Here is a 20,953-nt window from a genome sequence, read left to right on the forward strand (position 1 = left end):
TGGAGAAATTGTCTTTTTCAATATTTTTATTGTCAACTATACTATTATTGCCACCAACAATGCATTTATTTGTTTAAAAATACAGTAAAAAAATTCATACTGTGAAATATTATTAAAATTAATAAATAATATTTTATGTTTATGTTATTATATTTAAAAATGTCATTTATTCCTGTGATGAAATATTCAGCATCATTACTCCAATCTTAAGTGTCACATGATTCTTCAGAAATCATGATGAATTGCTGCTCAAGAAACATTTATAATTATCAACGCTGAAAACAGTGCTTCTTATTTTGTGGAAACGTTGGAATATTTGTGAAAAAGCCATGTTTGGATGAATAAGAATATAATGTAAAAGTATTCCTTTCTTTAAAACATAATCTCACTTTCCCAAAACTTTTAAATAGTAGTAAAATTTTAAAATAAAATATTTGAAAGATTTAATATACGTTTTAAAAAAATATATAAATTTGATACATTAAAATATACTTAAAAAGGCAAATTTGGATAAAGAAGAGAATAATGTCATATTTCCCTACAAAGTTAAGAATTGTAATGTCGAAATGTAATTAATTGCAGGATTTCTTTTTACCATAATCTTTCCTTGAACCCTATACAGCACGCCGAACATCTTTACCTGAAATACTCTGCTAGAATTTATGAAGATGAGACCTTTAAAGCATACATTTTTTTAATCACAGATGTATTTTAAAGATCTGCTGGCTTAAGGTTAATACTCATATATTCAATGTTAAATCAAACAATGTAGATGCCAAACTTTTAACAACTTGTTAAAAGGCAGTTCAATTTAATTTTAGTACTTTTTTAAGTCTTTCAAACTGCAGTTGAAATCCCAAACACAATTCACATTCAATTCACAGTAATTGAGTCAATGGAAATATTTAGGAATCAGAAGTTTGTAATTTCTAGCTAATAAATAAAAATATTTAGCCCCAAGGTGTAAACCTGTACTGCAGCATGCTAATAATCCTGTACTGCAACATGCCCATCATGCTGTACTCTCAGCAAAAGGGGTTTTAATTTAGCAAGCAGTATATAATGGTGCACACTCTTGCTGTTTACCAGACACTCACTGACACCACGTTCCTTTATTACTGCTTCAAAAGGAGTTTGCTAAAGCTGAAACCATGAAGGCTCTAGTTTGTGCTCTAGTTCTGATGCTTGTGTGCAGCACTACTGGTGAGTTTATATTATATTACTGCTGAATAAAAGATGCTGAATAGCCCTACCTGAGATTCAGCATACTGGTGATGGGACTTGGAATTCAGTACTATGAAGTAAGAATGGAAATGTTGTCTGAGATGATTGTTCTCAAATAGTAAGGACACATCAACTGTAGCCATGTAGTTATATATATATCTAGTCTTTCTACATATGCAGTTCCACAGCACCTCATGATCCGTTTGTGGTCATGTCTCTTTCACTCTGTGCAGTGCACTCCCTGCAGTGCTTCACCTGTGTGGATGACAACTGCAAGGTCGTAACGGAATGCCCCCCATCTGCCAACTTCTGCAGGACTGAGGCCAACAGTACAGCATTTTTTTAATTATATATATATTATATATATATATATATATATATATATATATATATATATATATATATATATATATATATATATATATATATATATATATATATATATAATTAAAATAATGCTTTTTTAAATATGAATGTTTTTTTTTTTCAGTGACTTATTTGTCCCGTACATGTGAGGAGTCCTGCACACCTGGCGAAAATATTTACTGCTGCGATCAAGACTTCTGCGGCTGAACGTCTCTGTCCAGTTTACAAAGAGCCTTGTTATACAAAACAATATCATGTATCAAATAATCAACCGATTACCAATTGCTCACTATTATAACTAAAATGTGATGTAAAAATTCTATAAAGTTAAAGAATGTATCTGCATAAATGATTTTAATGTGTTGTTTGATTGATTTTAACCTCTCACTTAAATTATCAACAAACTTGCCGGGTTTAACTTGACAGAGCGACTAGAATACGAATGACCCTTTTATCACAGTATGTTCCTACTACAAGGCCAGCTGTAATTAATGCTGTTTGGTGTGTTTAGTGTCAGGCCTAACATAGGGAAGCCGTTGTTACGATCCCCTAATAAATATCTGCAGGGGTGACTGTGGTTGCCTCAGCCCCGGTAACTGGGGGAATGTCTATCTGAGACTAAACATCCAAGAGAGGTGAAAAGTTCAAAGAGGAAAGTCAGTTACTGTACGAGAAGCATAGAAACGTCCAGTTGGTCCCTCTTCAATCCCATCTCATTTTTTTGTTAGTCAACCTGTCATGGTTTCCTTGGTCTCTCGGGTTTGGGATTGTCAAACAGCTGATTCATGTCTCCAGTGTAATGAGGCAGGAGCGAACAGCAGAATCCTAATGATATTTTCACTGACTGATCATCGGCCAAGACAAAGCCACAACCAGACTCTGAGACTGCACTAATCTGCCAAACTATGTGTGTGTTTGTGTGTGCATTTATGTTTGTTTCTGTGCATGTCGATCGTGAATCGTACTGTGTGCAGATAAATCTGAGGAATACAAATTTAAATGATGTGGCATCACCAAATAGCAAGTCCAGTGCTCAGTGAATGTTGTGCCAAAAAATCCAGCCAGGTGCTCCGCTTAGAAGACAAGAGACATTTGTTGTGCTTCAAACTAAAATGCAACTAAATGTATGTTAAATTAAGCATATAAAATATGCTTAATAAGCAATACAAAAAAAAACTAAAAGTACATAAATAAAAATTTGGAGAGGGAAAAACATCCCAAAATAAAATTGATCTCAATTAAAACATTTTTTATTATAAATGTTTATTACATGGATTCTTTGTGCATGAAAATGGCTGTAAATATCGAGAAATCCCTGAATATTGTCATGTTAAACATGAAATGTCTTCAGTATCGTTACGCATCATCTCTGCGCCAGCCATAAAATACTCGAACTAAAGTAAAAACTGCATATATTACAAAAAGGACAAATTAAAAATAAAACAAATAAACCTGCCAAATGCCCATGTAGGCTACTATATTGTATTTTAAGTCGATTAGATAATCAATATACATGTTTTTTTTTCATGGGTGCTTAAGTGTGTATACATTTATAGGCCTAATATAATTATATGGCGTCCTTATATTTGGTTATTTGATGTCTTTTTGGAGTCTCCTCTGATCCTTGAAGCTTGCAGAAAATAGTTTTGTGAGAATCCCCCTTCAGTCTAATTGTTTACTATGGCTATAGCAAATTATGACAAAACTAATATGTTTAATGAGATAAATGGTGTATGTTTAATTTCACGACAAATGTGCAATTATTGCAGTACATTTTTTTAATTTATTGACAGCCCTAGTATATGTAATGTAATATATATATATATACTCTATATATAGAGAGAGAGTGTGTGTGTGTGTGTGTATATCTTGCTGGAGGCAGTGACACTACATGATAATTGGAAGTTTATTCTTCATATTCTACCCTTCTTAAGATTAACATGTTAGAATATATATATATATATATATATATATATATATATATATATATATATATATATATATATATATATATATATATTCTAACTTGTTAATCTTAAGATTAACACGTATGTAAAAAAAGACAAATATGAAGAATAAACTTCGAACTATCACATATGTCACCACCTGCAGCAAAATACTATATATATATATATATATATATATATAATTTTATTATTTATTTCAGATGAATTTAAAAGAAATGCATTCTTTCTCGGTCACAACTGGTATAACAACATACACAAGGCAGAACATTTACTTTTCTGACTGCCAAAAGACCTGAGGAACACCGTGACTCATAAATTAAGGCTTAAAAAAGGCAGTGACCAGCAGGAAAAAAATGCAGTGAAGAAATAAACATTGAATAAGTCACTTCTTTACGTAGGCCTCATTCCTGTCTGAGCATAATGTTTCTCTTTGCACTATATTTCACCAAACAGAGAGAAGAGGGGAGGAAGCGCTATAAATTCAGTCACTCCTTTCCTTGATGCCACAATGGCGAGTATTCACAAAGAAAAACAGTAAGTACTGTGACTGGCTAAGACTGACTCCAAATAGACAAAGACAGATGCTGAGAAACTCACTATTAGCAAGAATCACAGACAGACACACATAATAGGCATTAGAGAACACTGAAAATGATACGATACAAATTCAACTTTAAAAACAAGCACACAAGATTGTTTTGTGCATATTATTTTATTGGAAAATATTTGATACACTGGACTTTGCACTGCAAGTCTCATGTCAAGATACATAACCATAATTATACTGTGTATCTAACCTATTGGTTTGTATTCTTTTGCTTATCCCAGGGTTCTCAACTTAGACTTACTGTGACATTTCTCTGAGACATTTGGTACAATATCTGATTCTTTGGTACAATACTGATTCTTAGCTGCCTAAACAAGAACTAGCAGCTTTTTAAGATCATATTTGAGCCATTCAACTCTTTTGAGGAGGCCAAAATACTTTTTAAAACAACATAAAAAGAGGACAATTGGTCCTGGGGTCAGTGTTGGTGTGCCCATATAATGGACACCTGTCACCCAAACCCTGAGCTAAACAAAGTCGTCAAGCTGAGTGGAATTTTGCCCCTGGCATCGACCTACCCTTTCATTTGAGCAACACCCCATAATACATTTTCAAAGAAAGCTTGGTGCTTTTTCATAAACTTTTCTCAGTTCATCACAAACTTGCCAAGTCCCATGTGCTTACTTTCCAAGTATAACAACACTTACATTCTGAATAATTGTGAAATACACTACAGTGATATATATTATAAAGAAATCTCTTACGCTCACCAAGGCTGCATTTTTCTGATCAAAAACCTATATCATTGCCATTTAAAATGTCTATTTTACTGTTTTAAAATGTAATTTTGTTTGTGATATGAAAGCAGAATTTTCAGCTTAATTTGTGCCCTCTCATATTTTTGTGGAAACTGTGAAATATGTGAGAATTATTTTAAATAGAAACAGTTTGTAAGAGTATAAATGTCTTTACTGTCACTTTTGATCAATTCAATGCATCCTTGGTGAATAAGTTACCTTCTTTTACAAAAATTTTACTGACACCAGACTTTAAATGGTAGTGTACATCAACCTTTAAACCCTCTTTTTCTTAACATAAAAACCTTTCTTTTACACCTCTTATATTTTTCTTTCCAACACTGCAACTCTGAATACATAAAGGTAAATACATATCTGTGCAAGTCATTCCTAAGTGGCAGCAAATGTGAATGTCTGGGTGTACATGTATTTCTGAGAATGATTCAAGGCACTGGTCACTTCCTGTAACAACCTGCATTAAAATCCCGTCTGCGTGAAATTCTCTCCAATATCCTCACGGGGAAAAAAAAGCTGACCGATTAACAGAAACACACACACAATAAACATTAAAAAAAAACTAAGTACAGAGGACTTATGACTTGCACAGATCAGGCACGGCGTAAATCGCCAGAGCTCAATTTCCAGCCAGGAATAAACACATGTGAAATCATGATGTAGTCTCTGCAAAACCAGCTGCTTGTTTCTAACTCTTCTTCTGTTCCTAAAAGCACAACTCGGTTCAGAGTCACTATATAAAAATAGATTTATTTATATTATATATATATATATATATATATATATATATATATATATATATATATATATATATATATATATATATATATATATATAAAATCGTATACAAAAATGGCTGAACAATGGGATATAAATAAAAGTGAAAAAGGCTTCACATTCTGTGTAACAAACGAACAATTTGGTAAATTCAACATTCATTTAATAAAAGTGCATCTGATCCAAATGAGTCCGATATACTGCCATGCGACGCTTAAGGCACAACACTTTCTTAATAGGTTTTCTTTGGCTGGGCTGGAGAAATAACTAATATACATCTTAATGTGCTCTCAATATCTCACCATACCCAAAATAACCGATAAAACGCCGTACGAGATTCCCAATTTACCATCTCAACACTATGGGAAGACTATTAGTGAGATTAGCTGCATCTTAAGTACTGTCCTGCTGCTCTCTACAGGACACCATAAGGCACTTCAGTGGTACAAAAAAAACAACTAAGTTTTATGCTTTGTCCACTTCACTATAACACTATAACCTCATGGCCTGACTCTCAAGCCAAAAACAAAGTAAGCTGCTTTCTGTAACGGACTAAAACACTTACAAACGACAAATCAAAGGAAGTGCAATTCTATAAAGAGTATTTAAAAGCATTCAAGATTGCCGTGCACAAGACCCTCATTCACCAGACACAAACCGAGACGTAATTATTACGTTTTCTTTAACACTAAGTGCCTGTAGTCAGAAGCAACAGACGCACATGGAGAAAATGAACACCTAAAACACTGACTTCACAACTCTGCCGTGGACTGTACGAAACATTCATTACCATTCTTGATGTCTGAAAACCTCATTCTAGGAGATTCAGACCCTGTTGGCTTCAGAGGGAACATTTGGCAGTTGTTGTAATAAGTCTGCATCTGCTCATCTGATGACACCATCAACCTGTTTATTCCTGAAATAAAGAGTGTGTGCAGTACGAAAGTCCTGTAGCGCCCCCTGCTGTCACAAAGACATCACATTTTAAACTGATAGAGAATAAACCAGTTTTGTGACCTAGTCCAGGCAACAGCTGATTGGGTGCTGGCAGCAAGCATGCTCTGGAAACCTAGTTTGCCTTTGAAACTGAGCTTATCACACTTTTAAATGTTTTTGAACAGGTTCCTCTGGGGGTTTTAACAAGTTGAAGCAGTTGGATGGACAACGGGCCTCCTCAGCACAAGATCTGTGAGAAGGGATGTCTGAGCAGCTCCTCCGCACTCGGCCGGTACTTGGCCTCCACGAAGATGCAGCGGAGGAAGTCCCGCGTGTGCTCGGAGATGTGGGAGGGTAGCTGGGGGTTGGTGGGCTGAGTGGCGATCTTAAATATGGCCGCCATGGCCTCGAATTCAGCCCAAGGGGGCTTTTCTGTCAACATCTCCACCACAGTGCAGCCAAGACTCCTGTTCACACAACATACAGTTTAAGATTAATGACCCGTTAGGTCACGTGTCGAGTTTTCATGTACTGACTGTTACGTTTTTTTGTAAAGTTATTAGATTCCAGATGTTTTAGAGTGAGTGTATATATATATCTTGAATTCATCACATACATTTTGATAGCTTTTTGGCAATTATCTTTTAAATTTAGCAATTAAATGTATTAAACTTATCATGGATGTTTATAGACATTCTTAACTGCAGATAAGATAATAATACGGATTGAGAATATTTGTTGTAGTTTTATATGCAAGTGGACTATCTGGAGACCCAGACAACCACAAACTTTCCGTGCTGACTTTCAGCCAATCATAATGCTCCCCTGACCTGCCGGGAGACTGTCCAATCAGTTTATGTCGGGGAATCCCTAAGCAGCAACTAAGCCACTCCCACTGAATGAGAATATGTGCAGTTCTTAAGATATGGCTGCTCTTTTTCTTAATATTTAGAGAATGATGCTTTTTTTAAACTCTTCACAACCACTCACAATCATGTCTGCTTAATAAACAATTTACAGTAAAGCGACTTTGAGTAGATGAGCTCATAATGGTGCAAATGTCTTGCCACACTAACATTCACTTCCATAAATCCCAGCTGCTTTTCTCACTCTAGTATAAATATGCAGCTTTTAGGTTCCCATGAATGAAGATGGAAGTTTTTCTCAAAAGCAAAAAGCCAGAATCTTATATTCTCAATGGGTCTCATTCACCAAGCACGTGTACGCACATTACACATACAAAAACAACTTACTCTGTATGGCTTCATAATCGTGTTAAGAAGTTATATTTCATCCTAATCAGACTATAATTACATTGAAGTATATTGCATTAATTATATTATATAATCCATATATTACCATATATAAATAATTATTTTCATCTTAAATACTTTCAATCATATACAGAGTAGGAAAAGCTTATAATTTGGATGTTACACTGATTGAAAATGCTGATGTGAAAATATAACACTTCTTTACTCGTATAAAATATTTTTAATTTTCTCTCTATTTTCTTTATTATAATTATGTTTCTTTCTTATACATCAGTCTTGTAATAATGCCTATAGGAGTGTTCTGTCTATTGAGGGGTGGGATAGTTAGAAAATATTGTTTACTTGTATATATAAAACACATTCTGTAAATTGTTCATGTAAAAATAATAAATATATTGATAAAAAACAAAAAAAGCAGAGCTTTTTCGCGAGAAGTTCTTGTGTGCATAAAATTAAGAAAGAATCCCCCCAGTCAATAGTGAATGAGACCTAGTGTCTACAATTTCATCTCATAGTTTAAAAAAAAAAATATTTATAAAAACTTGCTCTCACCAAACATCTGCCTTCCGGCCATACCCCTCTCCACTGATGACCTCTGGGCTCATCCAGTATGGTGTTCCAGTAACAGAACGGACCCCAGTACTGGACATACAGATGGTCTGAAGCCGCTTACTGGCGCCAAAATCTCCCAGCTTCACATTGCCGGCTGAATCTCGCAGGATGTTGGCCCCTGAATGCACCAGAGGAAGTGGCCAGGGAGAGCACTTAACATACAGTGGTGGCTATTTTATAGGTTGGCTATATTAGAGATTTACAAGCTATAATATGTGTATATAATATGTCCAAAACTATTTGCATAAGAAAACACACTTAGGGCCCACTCATATATATATATATATATATAATTTTATTTTTTTTCAATTCTGTTATCATTATCATACAGTGTCTTGCGGCCCCCTTGAACCTTGCGACCTTTTGCCACATTTCAGGCTTCAAACATTTTTTGTGAAGAATCAACAACAAGTGGGATACAATCATTTGATTACAGCTGTAAGTCGCTTGGGGTATGTCTCTATCAGTTTTGCCCATTCCTCCCACAGCTCGAGCTCAGTGAGGTTGGATGGAGAGCGTTTGTGAACAGCAGTTTTCAGTTCTTTCCACAGATTCTCGATTGGATTCAGGTCTGGACTTTGACTTGGCCATTCTAACACCTGGATATGTTTATTTTTGAACCATTCCATTGTAGATTTTGCTTTATGTTTTGGATCATTGTCTTGTTGGAAGACAAATCTCCGTCCCAGTCTCCGGTCTTTTGCAGACTCAATTAGGTTTTCTTCCAGAATGGTCCTGTATTTGGCTCCATCCACCTTCCCATTAATTTTAACCATCTTCCCTGTCCCTGCTGAAGAAAAGCAGACCCAAACCATGATGCTGCCACCACCATGTTTGACAGTGGGGATGGTGTGTTCAGGGTGATGAACTGTGTTTGCTTTTACGCCAAACATAACGTTTTGCATTGTTGCCAAAAAGTTCAATTTTGGTTTCATCTGACCAGAGCACCTTCTTCATGTTTGGTGTGTCTCCCAGGTGGCTTGTGGCAATCTTTAAACAACACTTTTTATGGATATCTTTAAGAAATGGCTTTCTTCTTGCCACTCTTCCATAAAAGCCAGATTTGTGCAGTATATGACTGATTGTTGTCCTATGGACAGAGTCTCCCACCTCAGCTGTAGATCTCTGTAGTTCATCCAGAGTGATCATGGGCCTCTTGGCTGCATCTCTGATCAGTCTTCTCCTTGTATGAGCACGAAGTTTAGAGGGACGGCCAAGTCTTGGTAGATTTGCAGTGGTCTGATACTCCTTCCATTTCAATATTATCGCTTGCACAGTGCTCCTTGGGATGTTTAAAGCTTGGGAAATCTTTTTGTATCTAAATCCGGCTTTAAACTTCTCCACAACAGTATCTCGGACCTGCCTGGTGTGTTCCTTGTTCTTCATGATGCTCTCTGCGCTTTAAACGGACCTCTGAGACTATCATAGTGCAGGTGCATTTATACGGAGACTTGATTACACACAGGTGGATTCTATTTATCATCATTAGTCATTTAGGTCAACATTGGATCATTCAGAGATCCTCACTGAACTTCTGGAGAGAGTTTGCTGCACTGAAAGTAAAGGGGCAGAATAATTCTGCACGTCCAATTTTTCAGTTTTTGATTTATATATTTTTTTTTTGAAATATCCAATATATTTCATTCCACTTTATGATTGTGTCCCACTTGTTGTTGATTCTTCACAAAAATTAGAGTTTTATATCTTTATAATTGAAGCCTGAAATGTGGCAAAAGGTCGCAAAGTTCAAGGGGGCCGAATACTTTCGCAAGGCACTGTATATATATATATATATATATATATATGAGTATATGCAAGGGTGTACCTTTGATGTCCCTGTGGACGATCATGTTGCTGTGCAGGTAGGACATGCCCTCCAGAATCTGTCTCGTATACTTGCGCGTAACATTCTCTGTCAAAGCCCCATAGGCCTTTAGCTGGTCTTTGACTGAACCCTGGGGGACATAAACCACAGCACATGTGAGCCACACTGAACTCTACATCACAACCACAGTATTGCTATCAAACAGGTAGATTTGGAGTGGTTAAGATATTTTGTGAATGTTGTCTTCAAAAAAGTTAAGTGAATAACACTGATTAACTCTGTCACAGCACCTGTTAGTGGGTGGGATATATTAGGTAGTAAGTGACTTTTTTTACTATATTAGGTAGTAAGTGACATTTTTAAAACTCCCCCCATTCTTTTCATGAATTTCAGGTTTAGAACATAATGAGGTACATAATGGAATTATAGAAGTGTACTTTTTGTGCCATCTTCTCCAATAAGAAGTCTAATCCTTGTTGTTTTCCCAAAACTTGATGACCCAATGCTCTTCAACACTTACCCCAGGCATATACTCCATGAAAATGGTGAGGGTCTTCTCACTGTGATCTCTAAGGCAACCGTAGTACTGGACGATTCGCTCATGGTGCAGGTTCTTCAACAGCTGTATCTCACACTCTAAAGCGCTGACCTCCTGCAGAAAGGGGGACAAGAGTCATGACACGACCACAGCTGAGCCGAGCGGCTGTGACCAGAGAGAGTATGAGTGAGATGTAGGTGGAAGATCAACTGGAAAAATATAAAACCACAACACACTAAAGCCAAACAGTGGTTAAAAAGCACAAAAATACTAGAAGCACTTAGTCTTTGATTGTGTGAGCGAGCATACATTTGTATTTGTGTCAAATGATGGCATGATCAACGACAAATGCGTTGTTAGACTACCCCACTTCCCCTTGCCTAAAACCCCCCTCTGGCCGACACACAATCAAGCACAGATACAGGAAGCGACAGTGCATGTTTTTGCAATGGCAGACAGGAAAAGAATTAAAGAGTGGGGGAAAGTTTGAGAAAGAAAGATAGACATAAATCAAGAGAAAAAAAAAAAGCAAAATCAAATAAAATCAAATAAAATAACTATTTGTAGTGTACCTTACTGGTCTCTGGACTGGCAGGGTCAAAATGAACCTGTTTTGCTGCAAGTTCTCTGCCTGTGTCCACATCATAGCACAGATAAACCCTTCCAAAAGCACCCTGACCCAGCAACTTCCCCCTACGCCACGTCACTGGAGCTGTAGGGGCTGACAAGTATGACAATAATGATAAATGAAACCAATAAAATTGAAAATTTCACACAAATACAAACATCTGAAATACATCAAAGCAGTTTTAAAACGTTTATGAACATTACCTTAAATATACCAAATAATCTACATCACACTCACACTTATGAGGGACTGGGCGGTCCTGTGGACGGAGTCTGGCCTGAGTATCCACCAGCTGCCAGCTCCCTAAACTCTCCTCACTGCCGTTCAGCGATCGCCGTGATGGCACCAATGTGAACAAGTTTCCCTGGGGACGACGGATCCGCGGAAACGTCCGTCGGCCTGAAAAGCAGCATTGTTCGTTTAAAACATGACATGGGAGGACCTGGAGTGTGTGAGTACACTCAAATTTATATATAATTTATATCGCACCTTCACTATGGTCTTTATGATGCAGGGACACATGATACCTACGAGGATACGTCCCTCCCTTACCAATCTTATCATATACATGATTTTCCCGGTCTAAACGAGGAGAATGGGAAAAGAACGGACATTTGGGTCAATGGAACAGTAGATTTGTAGAACTTTCGTAAAGTAAAGTATTGAGAGGCACCTGCACAGTCCTGTCGGTTGTCAGAGTAACTCTTAACCCTGTGTGTACGAGATTTCCTGAGTGAGGGGCTACGGAACAAGAGACACCAATAAATGCAAAATAACAGTGACAGGTGCTTAAAAAAAAAAAAAAATTCACAGTATCATTCAAATACATTTCTGATTGTATCTGTCACCTTACCTGTCAGAGTTGCTGTCCAGTGACTGACAACTGCCGGACACAGAGTTTTCTGCACTGCTCCAAGGATCCAGCACCTTTCAATACAGGTGAATTGTAAGACCAATGGACTCAGATGGCATACTAGATGATTAGGTGACATCATGTAATTTCCAAGCTCCTAAGACAATTGCAGAATGTGGCATTTCTATGGGAAAATCTCCCTGTTTGAACGTAACCTTGACACCTTTTCTATACAGTACTTGAAATCTATGCTGCACATGTCTCCTTTTCAACACTTACTGTTACCAATTTATATATATATATATATATATATATATATATATATATATATATATATATATATATATATATATATATATATATATATATATATGTATATATAAACAGTTTTCAAATGTGATATTAATACAAGAATGATTTCTGAAGGATCATGTGACACTGAAGACTGGAGTAACAAAGCTGAACTAATTTTAAATTATAATAATGTTTCTCAATATTACTGTTCAAATGAGTCTAAACGTTTGTACGCTACTGTATATAAAAAAAGTTATACATTAAAATAACATCAATGTATAATTCTTTATATATATATATATATATATATATATATATATATATATATATATATATATATTAGGGCCGGGACTTTAACGCGTTAATTAAGATTAATTAACTACGGGACTTTAACGCGTTAATTAATTACGCAAAAAAAAAAAAAAAAAATTAATCGCACTTATTTTTGCCCCGCGGAACGTTTTTCAATGAATGAGTTTTGACGGACCGATTATACTGGAACACCAACTAGCGCTCATGAGTCACGACAACAACCATGAAAACAACAAACCATAGTGAACATGAACGAAGAAGCTGATGAGACCGCTTTGCTTGGCCCCGTGGATGGGAAATTTAGTTTTAAAAAACGAAATGATGGAAGCGTCGACAAGAGCATGGTTGTGTGCAAGCTATACAACAGGGGTATCCAAAGTCGGTCCTGGAGGGCCACTGACGTCCTGCAGAGTTTAGCTCCAGCTTGCTAAAGTTTCTAGTATGCCTAATAAGACCTTAATGAGCTGGTACAGGTGTGTTTAATTGGGGTTAGAGCTAAACTCAGCAGAACAGTGGCCCTCCAGGAGCAGGATTGGACACCCCTGCTATACAACAAGGAATTAGCGTATCACCGCAGCACATCGAGCCTCAAATATCACAAATATGCTTTTGCTACACTTAATAGCAAACATTGCACTGGTCTGCTGGACTGAAATAAATAAACAATATTTTGTTGATTAAGCTTATGTATTCAGTCATTATTCAATGGTATACTAAAAATACATGTGAAAAATTACTTCTCATTGTTCTCAGGTAAAATATTTATATGCGATTAAAATGCGATTAATTTCGATTAATTAATTACAAAGCCTCTAATTAATTAGATTAATTTTTTTAATCGAGTCCCGGCCCTAATATATATATATATATATATATATACACATAAACATAATTAACTCACAAAGCACTAAACTTGCTATAGTTTTAAAGCGCATATGACATATTTGTGCATGTGTCCTTAAACTCACACACTGGTCGCTTGTTTCAGGTATGAACTCGCCCTCGCTATTGATGCTGGTGTAAGATCCCTGACGTGCGATTCGTTGTTGCCGCTCAGGAACGTAACCAGGGGGCGGAGAACTTCGCCCAGTGTTCTGAGAGCCTATATAATGACAAGACAAAAGACATAAAATGTTAAAAATTAATAATTCAACAACTGCAAGAAGATATTTATCTGGTCTTCCTGTTAAAGGGGCAAACATATATCACAGTTGGACTGTCATTGCTGTGATGTGAGATTGAGATTGTATTTGCGTCGTGTTTAATTCACTGTACTGATTGAAAGGAAACCAAAACAGAGATTTAGTGAGAGATAAAATACCATATGAATGGTATTCAAATCAACACCTAACAAGTCATACACATTAATATTTATATTTCCATTTATAATTGCAATATGTCATTAATGCCACTGTCAAATAAAGCATCTGAATAACTATTTCATCTATGGCCTTCCTATTAGACTTACAGGTTGCATGATGTAATCAGACAGTAGATTATATTGAGCTCAAAGAAAATAAGAAACAAGTCCCATGCTACATGATACACTGTGACAAGGCCAGGATCTAAAAGCAAAACAGCTGAATCATGAAACTGAAGGAAAGTATAAACAAATGTCTTTTTCCTCCAGTCACAGAGCCTCAAAGAGCTTACGCTTTCCTCCAGACGCCCTTACAAGCTGTAACAACCACCCCTCCCCCCTAAAATACACACTATCTCTACAACAGGCCATTGGCCCGCCATGCTAATAGTGTCTTGCAAACTGATTGGCTGGGAGCCAGCAAGCCATTGTGGAGCAGCCAGTGATGGTGGACAGGAAAAGGAAGAGGACCAACTGCTCACAGAGGAAGTTGGAGAAACAACAGAGAGAGAGAGAGAGAGAGAGAGAGAGAGAGAGGAGAGAGAGGAGAGAGAGAGAGAGAGAGAGAGAGAGAGAGAGAGAGAGAGAGAGAGAGAGAGAAGAGAGAGAGAGAGAGGAGAGAGAGAGAGAGAGAGAGGAGAGAGAGAGAGAGAGAGAGAGAGAGAGAAATATAGTTTGGGGGGATGGGGGGGCAGGACAAGAAGATTAATAAGAAAGGTAAAGTGTTTTTCATTATGCGCAGTAGTGTGTGTGTGTGTGTGTGTGTGTGTGTGTGTGTGTGTGTGTGTGTGAACTCACTGGTGGAGTGGGTGGCGTCCTCTAGGTTCAGAGGACTGGTAGGCAGTGCTAACATCACCGGTGGACTGAGAAGTTTTTGATGCGAACCTGCTTACTGACTGTGTGATGAGATGGAGAGGAGGCCTGCACACAGACAGATGTACATATTAAGCATCTAATACATCATTTTATGTGTAGAAGAAACAACATATTATGGGAGCCTTTTGTGTACTAACTGAAACACAACCGAGTTAACATTTAAACCTCTTTCTAGTGGGCAGAGATTTAATAATCTGGTCTGCACCATCTGTCTTCATTCAGAATTAAACTGGCTCATATTAACATATATTAATTGTAAGTCTCACATTGCTTTGTTCTTGTGTCAGCAGCATGATCTTGATGCTCTTCATGTTTGAGCTGCGGTTCAGCAGATCAATGGCTTTGTCCAAGTCGTCCTGATCACGCAGGGGGATGGACAGCTGTGTGCACAAACATATGCGTAAATACAATTAATACATACATTAGTAGAGCTGCCTAATTGCTAAAAAGTATACTCAGTACTTTAGCAATGAAAGGGGGGTGTTAAAACATGAACTAATCATGTTTCCTGTCTGACCGATTCATGAGTCGAATTCATGTGTGAATAACTTGCTAGTGCTTTAAATGAGTCATTCAAAGACTTATCAATTTAGGAGACACAGCGAATCAGTCAGATTAAAACTTTTAGCAAAATAATACACAAAATTCAATAACGGACTAAAATAGCGGAAAATAATTGAGTATTGAGTATTTCTGGTAAGTGACAGCGAGTGCATTTGAATGTGAATCAATACCTCATTATTCATGTAATGCAGGTCTAACTGCTGACCGAAGAATGTTTTGACTTTCTGCTGGACTTCCTCAAACTGCACAGGCCGCCCAAACATCAGAATCCTACACAAACATATATAAACATACACACACGCCACGCACACAGAGGGGGGACATTAAACAGGAAGCAGAGATTTCTTTAGATGTGTAATCCGAGCCGGCAAGTCAAGTCAAACACACGGATCTGCAGAGTGCACACATTCCTGCGAGCACACCTAGCATAGCTGTGGTCTGTCCTGGCAGCCGCAGACAAACCACAGTCCTTTCCCTTTCCACTGCGTTACCAGTCTGAGAGCTGAGAGCTGAGAGAGAGCATGCCTGTGTGTAATCTCTCAAAAGCAAAATGCCAGTGTACATGTTGTTTTATGTCTTTGCACTGCTATTTGATCATTACTTTTATTTTAACACATGCACATTCCAGTAGAAAAGGAACTTAAATTCACCTTCTTTCACCACAGAACTCAAACTTAATCCTGACATCCTCCTGGAGAGAAAGAAAAAGAGATGTGAGGTCACATAAGGGTCATATAGGAGAAACAAGGTCATGGTTTCTGATGGATCTGTGTGTATTACCATTCTTTTGGAAGAGCTGGCAATGTTGACAGGTTTAGGTTTTGCCGTGTCGTAAGTTGATGCCGGCTGGCGCCTGGTCATCTGCAGGGCCACCAGATCCTTCATAATTGAATGGAGAGCCTGTCTCTCATCTGGGGAGAAAGACAGAGGATACAGATTAGCCGATAATTACTTTTATGTTATGGCAAAGCTAAAGGTGTAAAAATATGGCACACTCATATTACTTTTTAAGAAAGTGCAGTGCACAATATGGCAGATTTTCAGTCAATAAAGATCTCTCATACCAATAGCTGATAACTGATATGATATCCAGTGCTTCTCATGAATTACTCTGGCGAGCCGCCATGGTCTAATCTGTCCCGCCCCGGTTTCATAATGAAATATTTTACTTTTCTCTTAATAACATAAAAAGGTCTTTAACATTGTGTTTTGTGCCATTGCTTCGACAAAGTATCTATCAAACTAATTAAAATCGAAAGTGAAATCAATTTGTGGCCGACCCTTAACTGCGATCAATCATTGTAATGAGTGTCCTTGAGTGACTTAATATTTGTTTAGTTTAAAATAAAGTAATATGTTGCAGAAACTATAAACCTGCTATGTAGTTATAGCACAGGTGCAGAAGAGCTGAGAGGATGTTCTGCTCTCCTTTGTGAATAAACACTCACAGTCAGACGACTAAACCTGATTTCGAGATCTCTGTTCTCATGTTTGATGTAAGAATGAGCTGTGTCTTGGCTAAGCTCACTCGAGAAGGGAAAATATTCACAGTGTGTTGTTTGGATGGACTTCACACACCTCCGGAGAGGGAGAGAAACAGAGAAGCCTCGTCTACTGACCAATACCGGGAAACCTGTGTTAGAACACAGCAGATCAACCCAAGCAACAGACTCAACCACTTAGCTGGTGAAAATCTGTGTATTTATGTGACTAGTGAGAACATAAGCATCACTGTCTGTCTCCATATTTCCCTCTTTCTCTATTTTAATATCTCCCAACATCCTTTTAATACCAGACGTCACAGTTGTTTCCAGCTCAACAGAAGCTTGTCTATCATTTATGAAGGGCCTGATACACTCACAGCAAATTTCTTTTTCGTTCTTCGTTTAGAGAGGTAAAGAGAAGTTTGAAAAACCTTTCTATAGGTATACTTTTCTCAAAGGCATTCAATTAGATGAATATGTAAATATGTGCTGCACACATCCTTCTAAAAAATAAATAAAAAATAAACAACAAAAATGACAAAGGTGAGAAAACAGCAATTAAGTATCTGATCATCTGATCATAGCAAATTCAGCTCTTCATACTACTTATGTCACTTATTCATATTGGACATTGGACAATTGATTGTTTAAAAGCAAACATCTTTAAAGTATTAAAAATTATCAAACTTTGTCAGTGTCGCTTTCAATTAGAAACACAACTATTCACACTTGTAGATAATAATTTCATAAAGTTTAGGATCAGTAAGTTATTAATACTTTTATCTACAAAAACCTTTCTATTCATCAAAGGGTCCCAAAAAATGCACCAGTTTCCACAAAAATATTAAGTAGCAAAATTGATACGATAATAATAATAATAATAAGGATAATAATAATAAATGTTTCTTGAGCAGCAAATCATCATATTAGAATGATTTCTGAAGGATCGTGTGACTGACTGACTTTAAATTTGCAATATGAATGTTTCTACTGTATTTCTGATCAAATAACTGCAGCCTTGGTGATAATAATAAACTCCAAACTTTTGAACCGTAGTGTACATTTTAATAAGTGAGAGAAACATCTAGCTAATGATTTTTTGTTCATAAAAAAATGGTTTGATATAAAACAATGATTGAAGACCTGTTGAGGATCTCTGATATACAAAAAAAAAAAAACCATGAAGACTCACTCATTTTGCCGGTATGAAAGTGTGCTATTGATTGAAGTTCTGGTTTGAAGCTCCTCACACACCCCTTCCCCTAGTGTCACCCATCAATAGCCTAGAAATAAAACAATATTCAGGTTATACAGAAATAAAATGAGCCAACAGCTGTAACTTAAAGGGGGGGTGAAACACTCAGTTTCAGTCAATCTCATGTCAATCTTGAGTACCTATAGAGTAGTATTGCATCCTTCATATCTCCGAAAAGTCTTTAGTTTTATTATATTTATAAAAGAAATATGGGCTGTACCGAGTCTTTCTGGAAAAAAACGAGCGCCTGGAGGCGTATCGTGTGGGCGGAGCTAAAGAATGACGAGCGCGCAAAGCAGTGACGTCCTCAAGCGTGGAGAAACTCATGGCTATTGATTCTCTGCTAATACAGATAATGGTCCAGAATCATTCGGAGGCTGAAATAAATTGAACAGGAGAAACAGCAACAGCAGGACGTCCGTCTCTGTGGTATGTACTGTATTTAGTGGTCTGTCAACATTTGCGCTTGTTTACTCGCAGTTTATAAGGACATGATTCGGTTTATGGACTATTGTATGTGACTAAACAGTTTGCTTAGCAGTAGCAAGCAAAACGGTTTTGCACGTCAGACTAGTGTAACGTTATACAAAGAACAACAATGGAGTAACCGTTAGCGGATTTTTCTATGACAAAGCATGCGATCGTGTCGTTTACTGATGTTTACTCACGCAACGATAGCCAACAGCACAGACATTTGAAGCAGTTTTACTCACCGGCTGCTTTCAAAGCAGGACCGAACCTTTATCACTGGGACCGCTCCGTCAAAAACACACTTCTTTGGTATGATTTGGTGAAGTCCTGTGACAGCAGTGGTGTGGAAATCCACTTTGAGACACGACTGAAGAAATGTTGTGAAGCTTCCCGTCATTTCTGCGTTCAAATCGGTTCAAATGCAACGCTGCCTTCCCAGAATGCTGTGCTGAAGCGTTGAAGTCGCTTTATGTCACCCATAGGTGCGGACTATAACGACATAAGTGTTCACGGATGACTGGATCTCCAGCTGAGAGTGTTTATGGGTGTGCATTTCCTCTCTCTCGCTCTAGTCCCGCGCACCCTACCGGGAGAAGAGCCCGTACGGCCAATACAAGGACCTTCCGCTCTATCGACGTCAAGCTGAGCCATACCCGAAAAAACTCTCCGAAACTTGTGAGAAACCGGAAGGAGTATTTTTGACACAGAAATACTCCATCAAACGTCCAACATTAGTTTTTGAAACTTTGTCCATGTTTAGGATGGGAATCCAAGTCTTAAACAGTGTAAAAAGCTCAGTATGCATGAAACAGCATTACTCCCCCCCTTTAATCTTCTACAAAAAACAACAGTATTCTGGGCCAACAAACAATAAGTCAACAGTACCACAACAACACTGACAATTATGCATTACATTGTCATACTTCAGGGGCTTTTCATTTACAAGAATATTTTAATAGCATACCGTTTTCCTCCTCTGTGTTTTTTGGACACGCTGAAGTGCCCGGTCATACTTTAAGGAATATTCCCTTTCATGCAGTGTGTAATATAGCTGTCTGTGAATGTAAACTGTCTGCAAAGTTGTAAAAGTCAAAAGTGCCAATAAAATAGTTATTGTCTCCCAAAAGAAAGAATCAACTCAGAGCTGCCTAAATTAGTCGTCAGGAATTCCAGTCTCACATCAGTGACCTTCATATGCACTACGGTAAAACTAATGCAAGCCTATGGTCTTCATAGGCTGCTCGCAAACAACGTCTACTTTGACCCTCCTTCAAACACTGTAGCTGGTGTTGTGTACATGTCCAGAAGACGCAGTTTTCTGCTCAGCAAAAGCTAATTCTCTTTTTAAACACTTTGTAAAAACAGAGGTTGTGAAGAGTCAGTAATTAAAGAAACTGTATGTAAGAAATGTATTTTAATGAATCATAAAATGGCCCTGATATGTCTGTCACTAGACATAATTTAAAATACTTATATCACTGACAAACAGTAGTCCTGCCAGGATATTGTCATTTAAAAGTTGTTGTTGCAGACCTCAACTGATGTTGATGTTGTCATGTTGTGTTTTGACCTGAAGCTCCACCCTCCACCTATCTACCAATCACAAAGTCAGTAGCATTTCAGCATCCGGGTTGCCAGCTCTGCTCTAGTTACCACAGCTGCAGTTACAATACAAACGTTACTGCTGGATCCATTCCTACAACCTCTGTTAACCGAGATTTACAAAACACTTTGTTTGTTGTATCCATTAAATTTGGAACAGTACCCAGTTTATTTGGATCAACTTGTTTAGGACGGAGGTTCGAGTTGCATAACTAGTTCTTCCTAACTTTCATCATCAAAATTTAAATTGTCGCCATTGTTACGGTCTTTATAGTGCTGAGCTTTAGGAAGCCTCCAGAGCTGAAATTCAGGAATGGTAATTGCCAGTTAGATTCTGACACGTACAGCAAGCGGAAGATCAATCGCAACAGCTGAG

The 20,953-nt window shown here is 37.4% G+C and overlaps 1 protein-coding gene across 1 annotated transcript in view; it reads right to left on the reverse strand.

Annotated features, from left to right (window-relative positions):
* Positions 1-5,762: 5,762 nt before the first annotated feature.
* Positions 5,763-20,953, reverse strand: part of map3k3 (mitogen-activated protein kinase kinase kinase 3) — a 38,548-nt gene continuing 23,357 nt past the window's right edge. The window contains 18 exon segments of the mRNA XM_067415968.1: positions 5,763-7,096; positions 8,456-8,633; positions 10,341-10,470; positions 10,861-10,992; positions 11,451-11,599; positions 11,744-11,905; positions 11,996-12,088; positions 12,180-12,247; positions 12,360-12,433; positions 13,934-14,067; positions 15,124-15,133; positions 15,135-15,200; positions 15,202-15,246; positions 15,468-15,581; positions 15,936-16,035; positions 16,416-16,456; positions 16,546-16,676; positions 18,442-18,532. Coding sequence (XP_067272069.1) covers positions 6,868-7,096; positions 8,456-8,633; positions 10,341-10,470; positions 10,861-10,992; positions 11,451-11,599; positions 11,744-11,905; positions 11,996-12,088; positions 12,180-12,247; positions 12,360-12,433; positions 13,934-14,067; positions 15,124-15,133; positions 15,135-15,200; positions 15,202-15,246; positions 15,468-15,581; positions 15,936-16,035; positions 16,416-16,456; positions 16,546-16,676; positions 18,442-18,445 — 1,860 coding nt within the window. The 5' untranslated portion in view covers positions 18,446-18,532 and the 3' untranslated portion in view covers positions 5,763-6,867.

The sequence above is a fragment of the Pseudorasbora parva genome, chromosome 2 (genome assembly GCF_024679245.1).
Source record: "Pseudorasbora parva isolate DD20220531a chromosome 2, ASM2467924v1, whole genome shotgun sequence".
In the NCBI taxonomy this organism is placed as follows: Eukaryota; Metazoa; Chordata; class Actinopteri; order Cypriniformes; family Gobionidae; genus Pseudorasbora; species Pseudorasbora parva.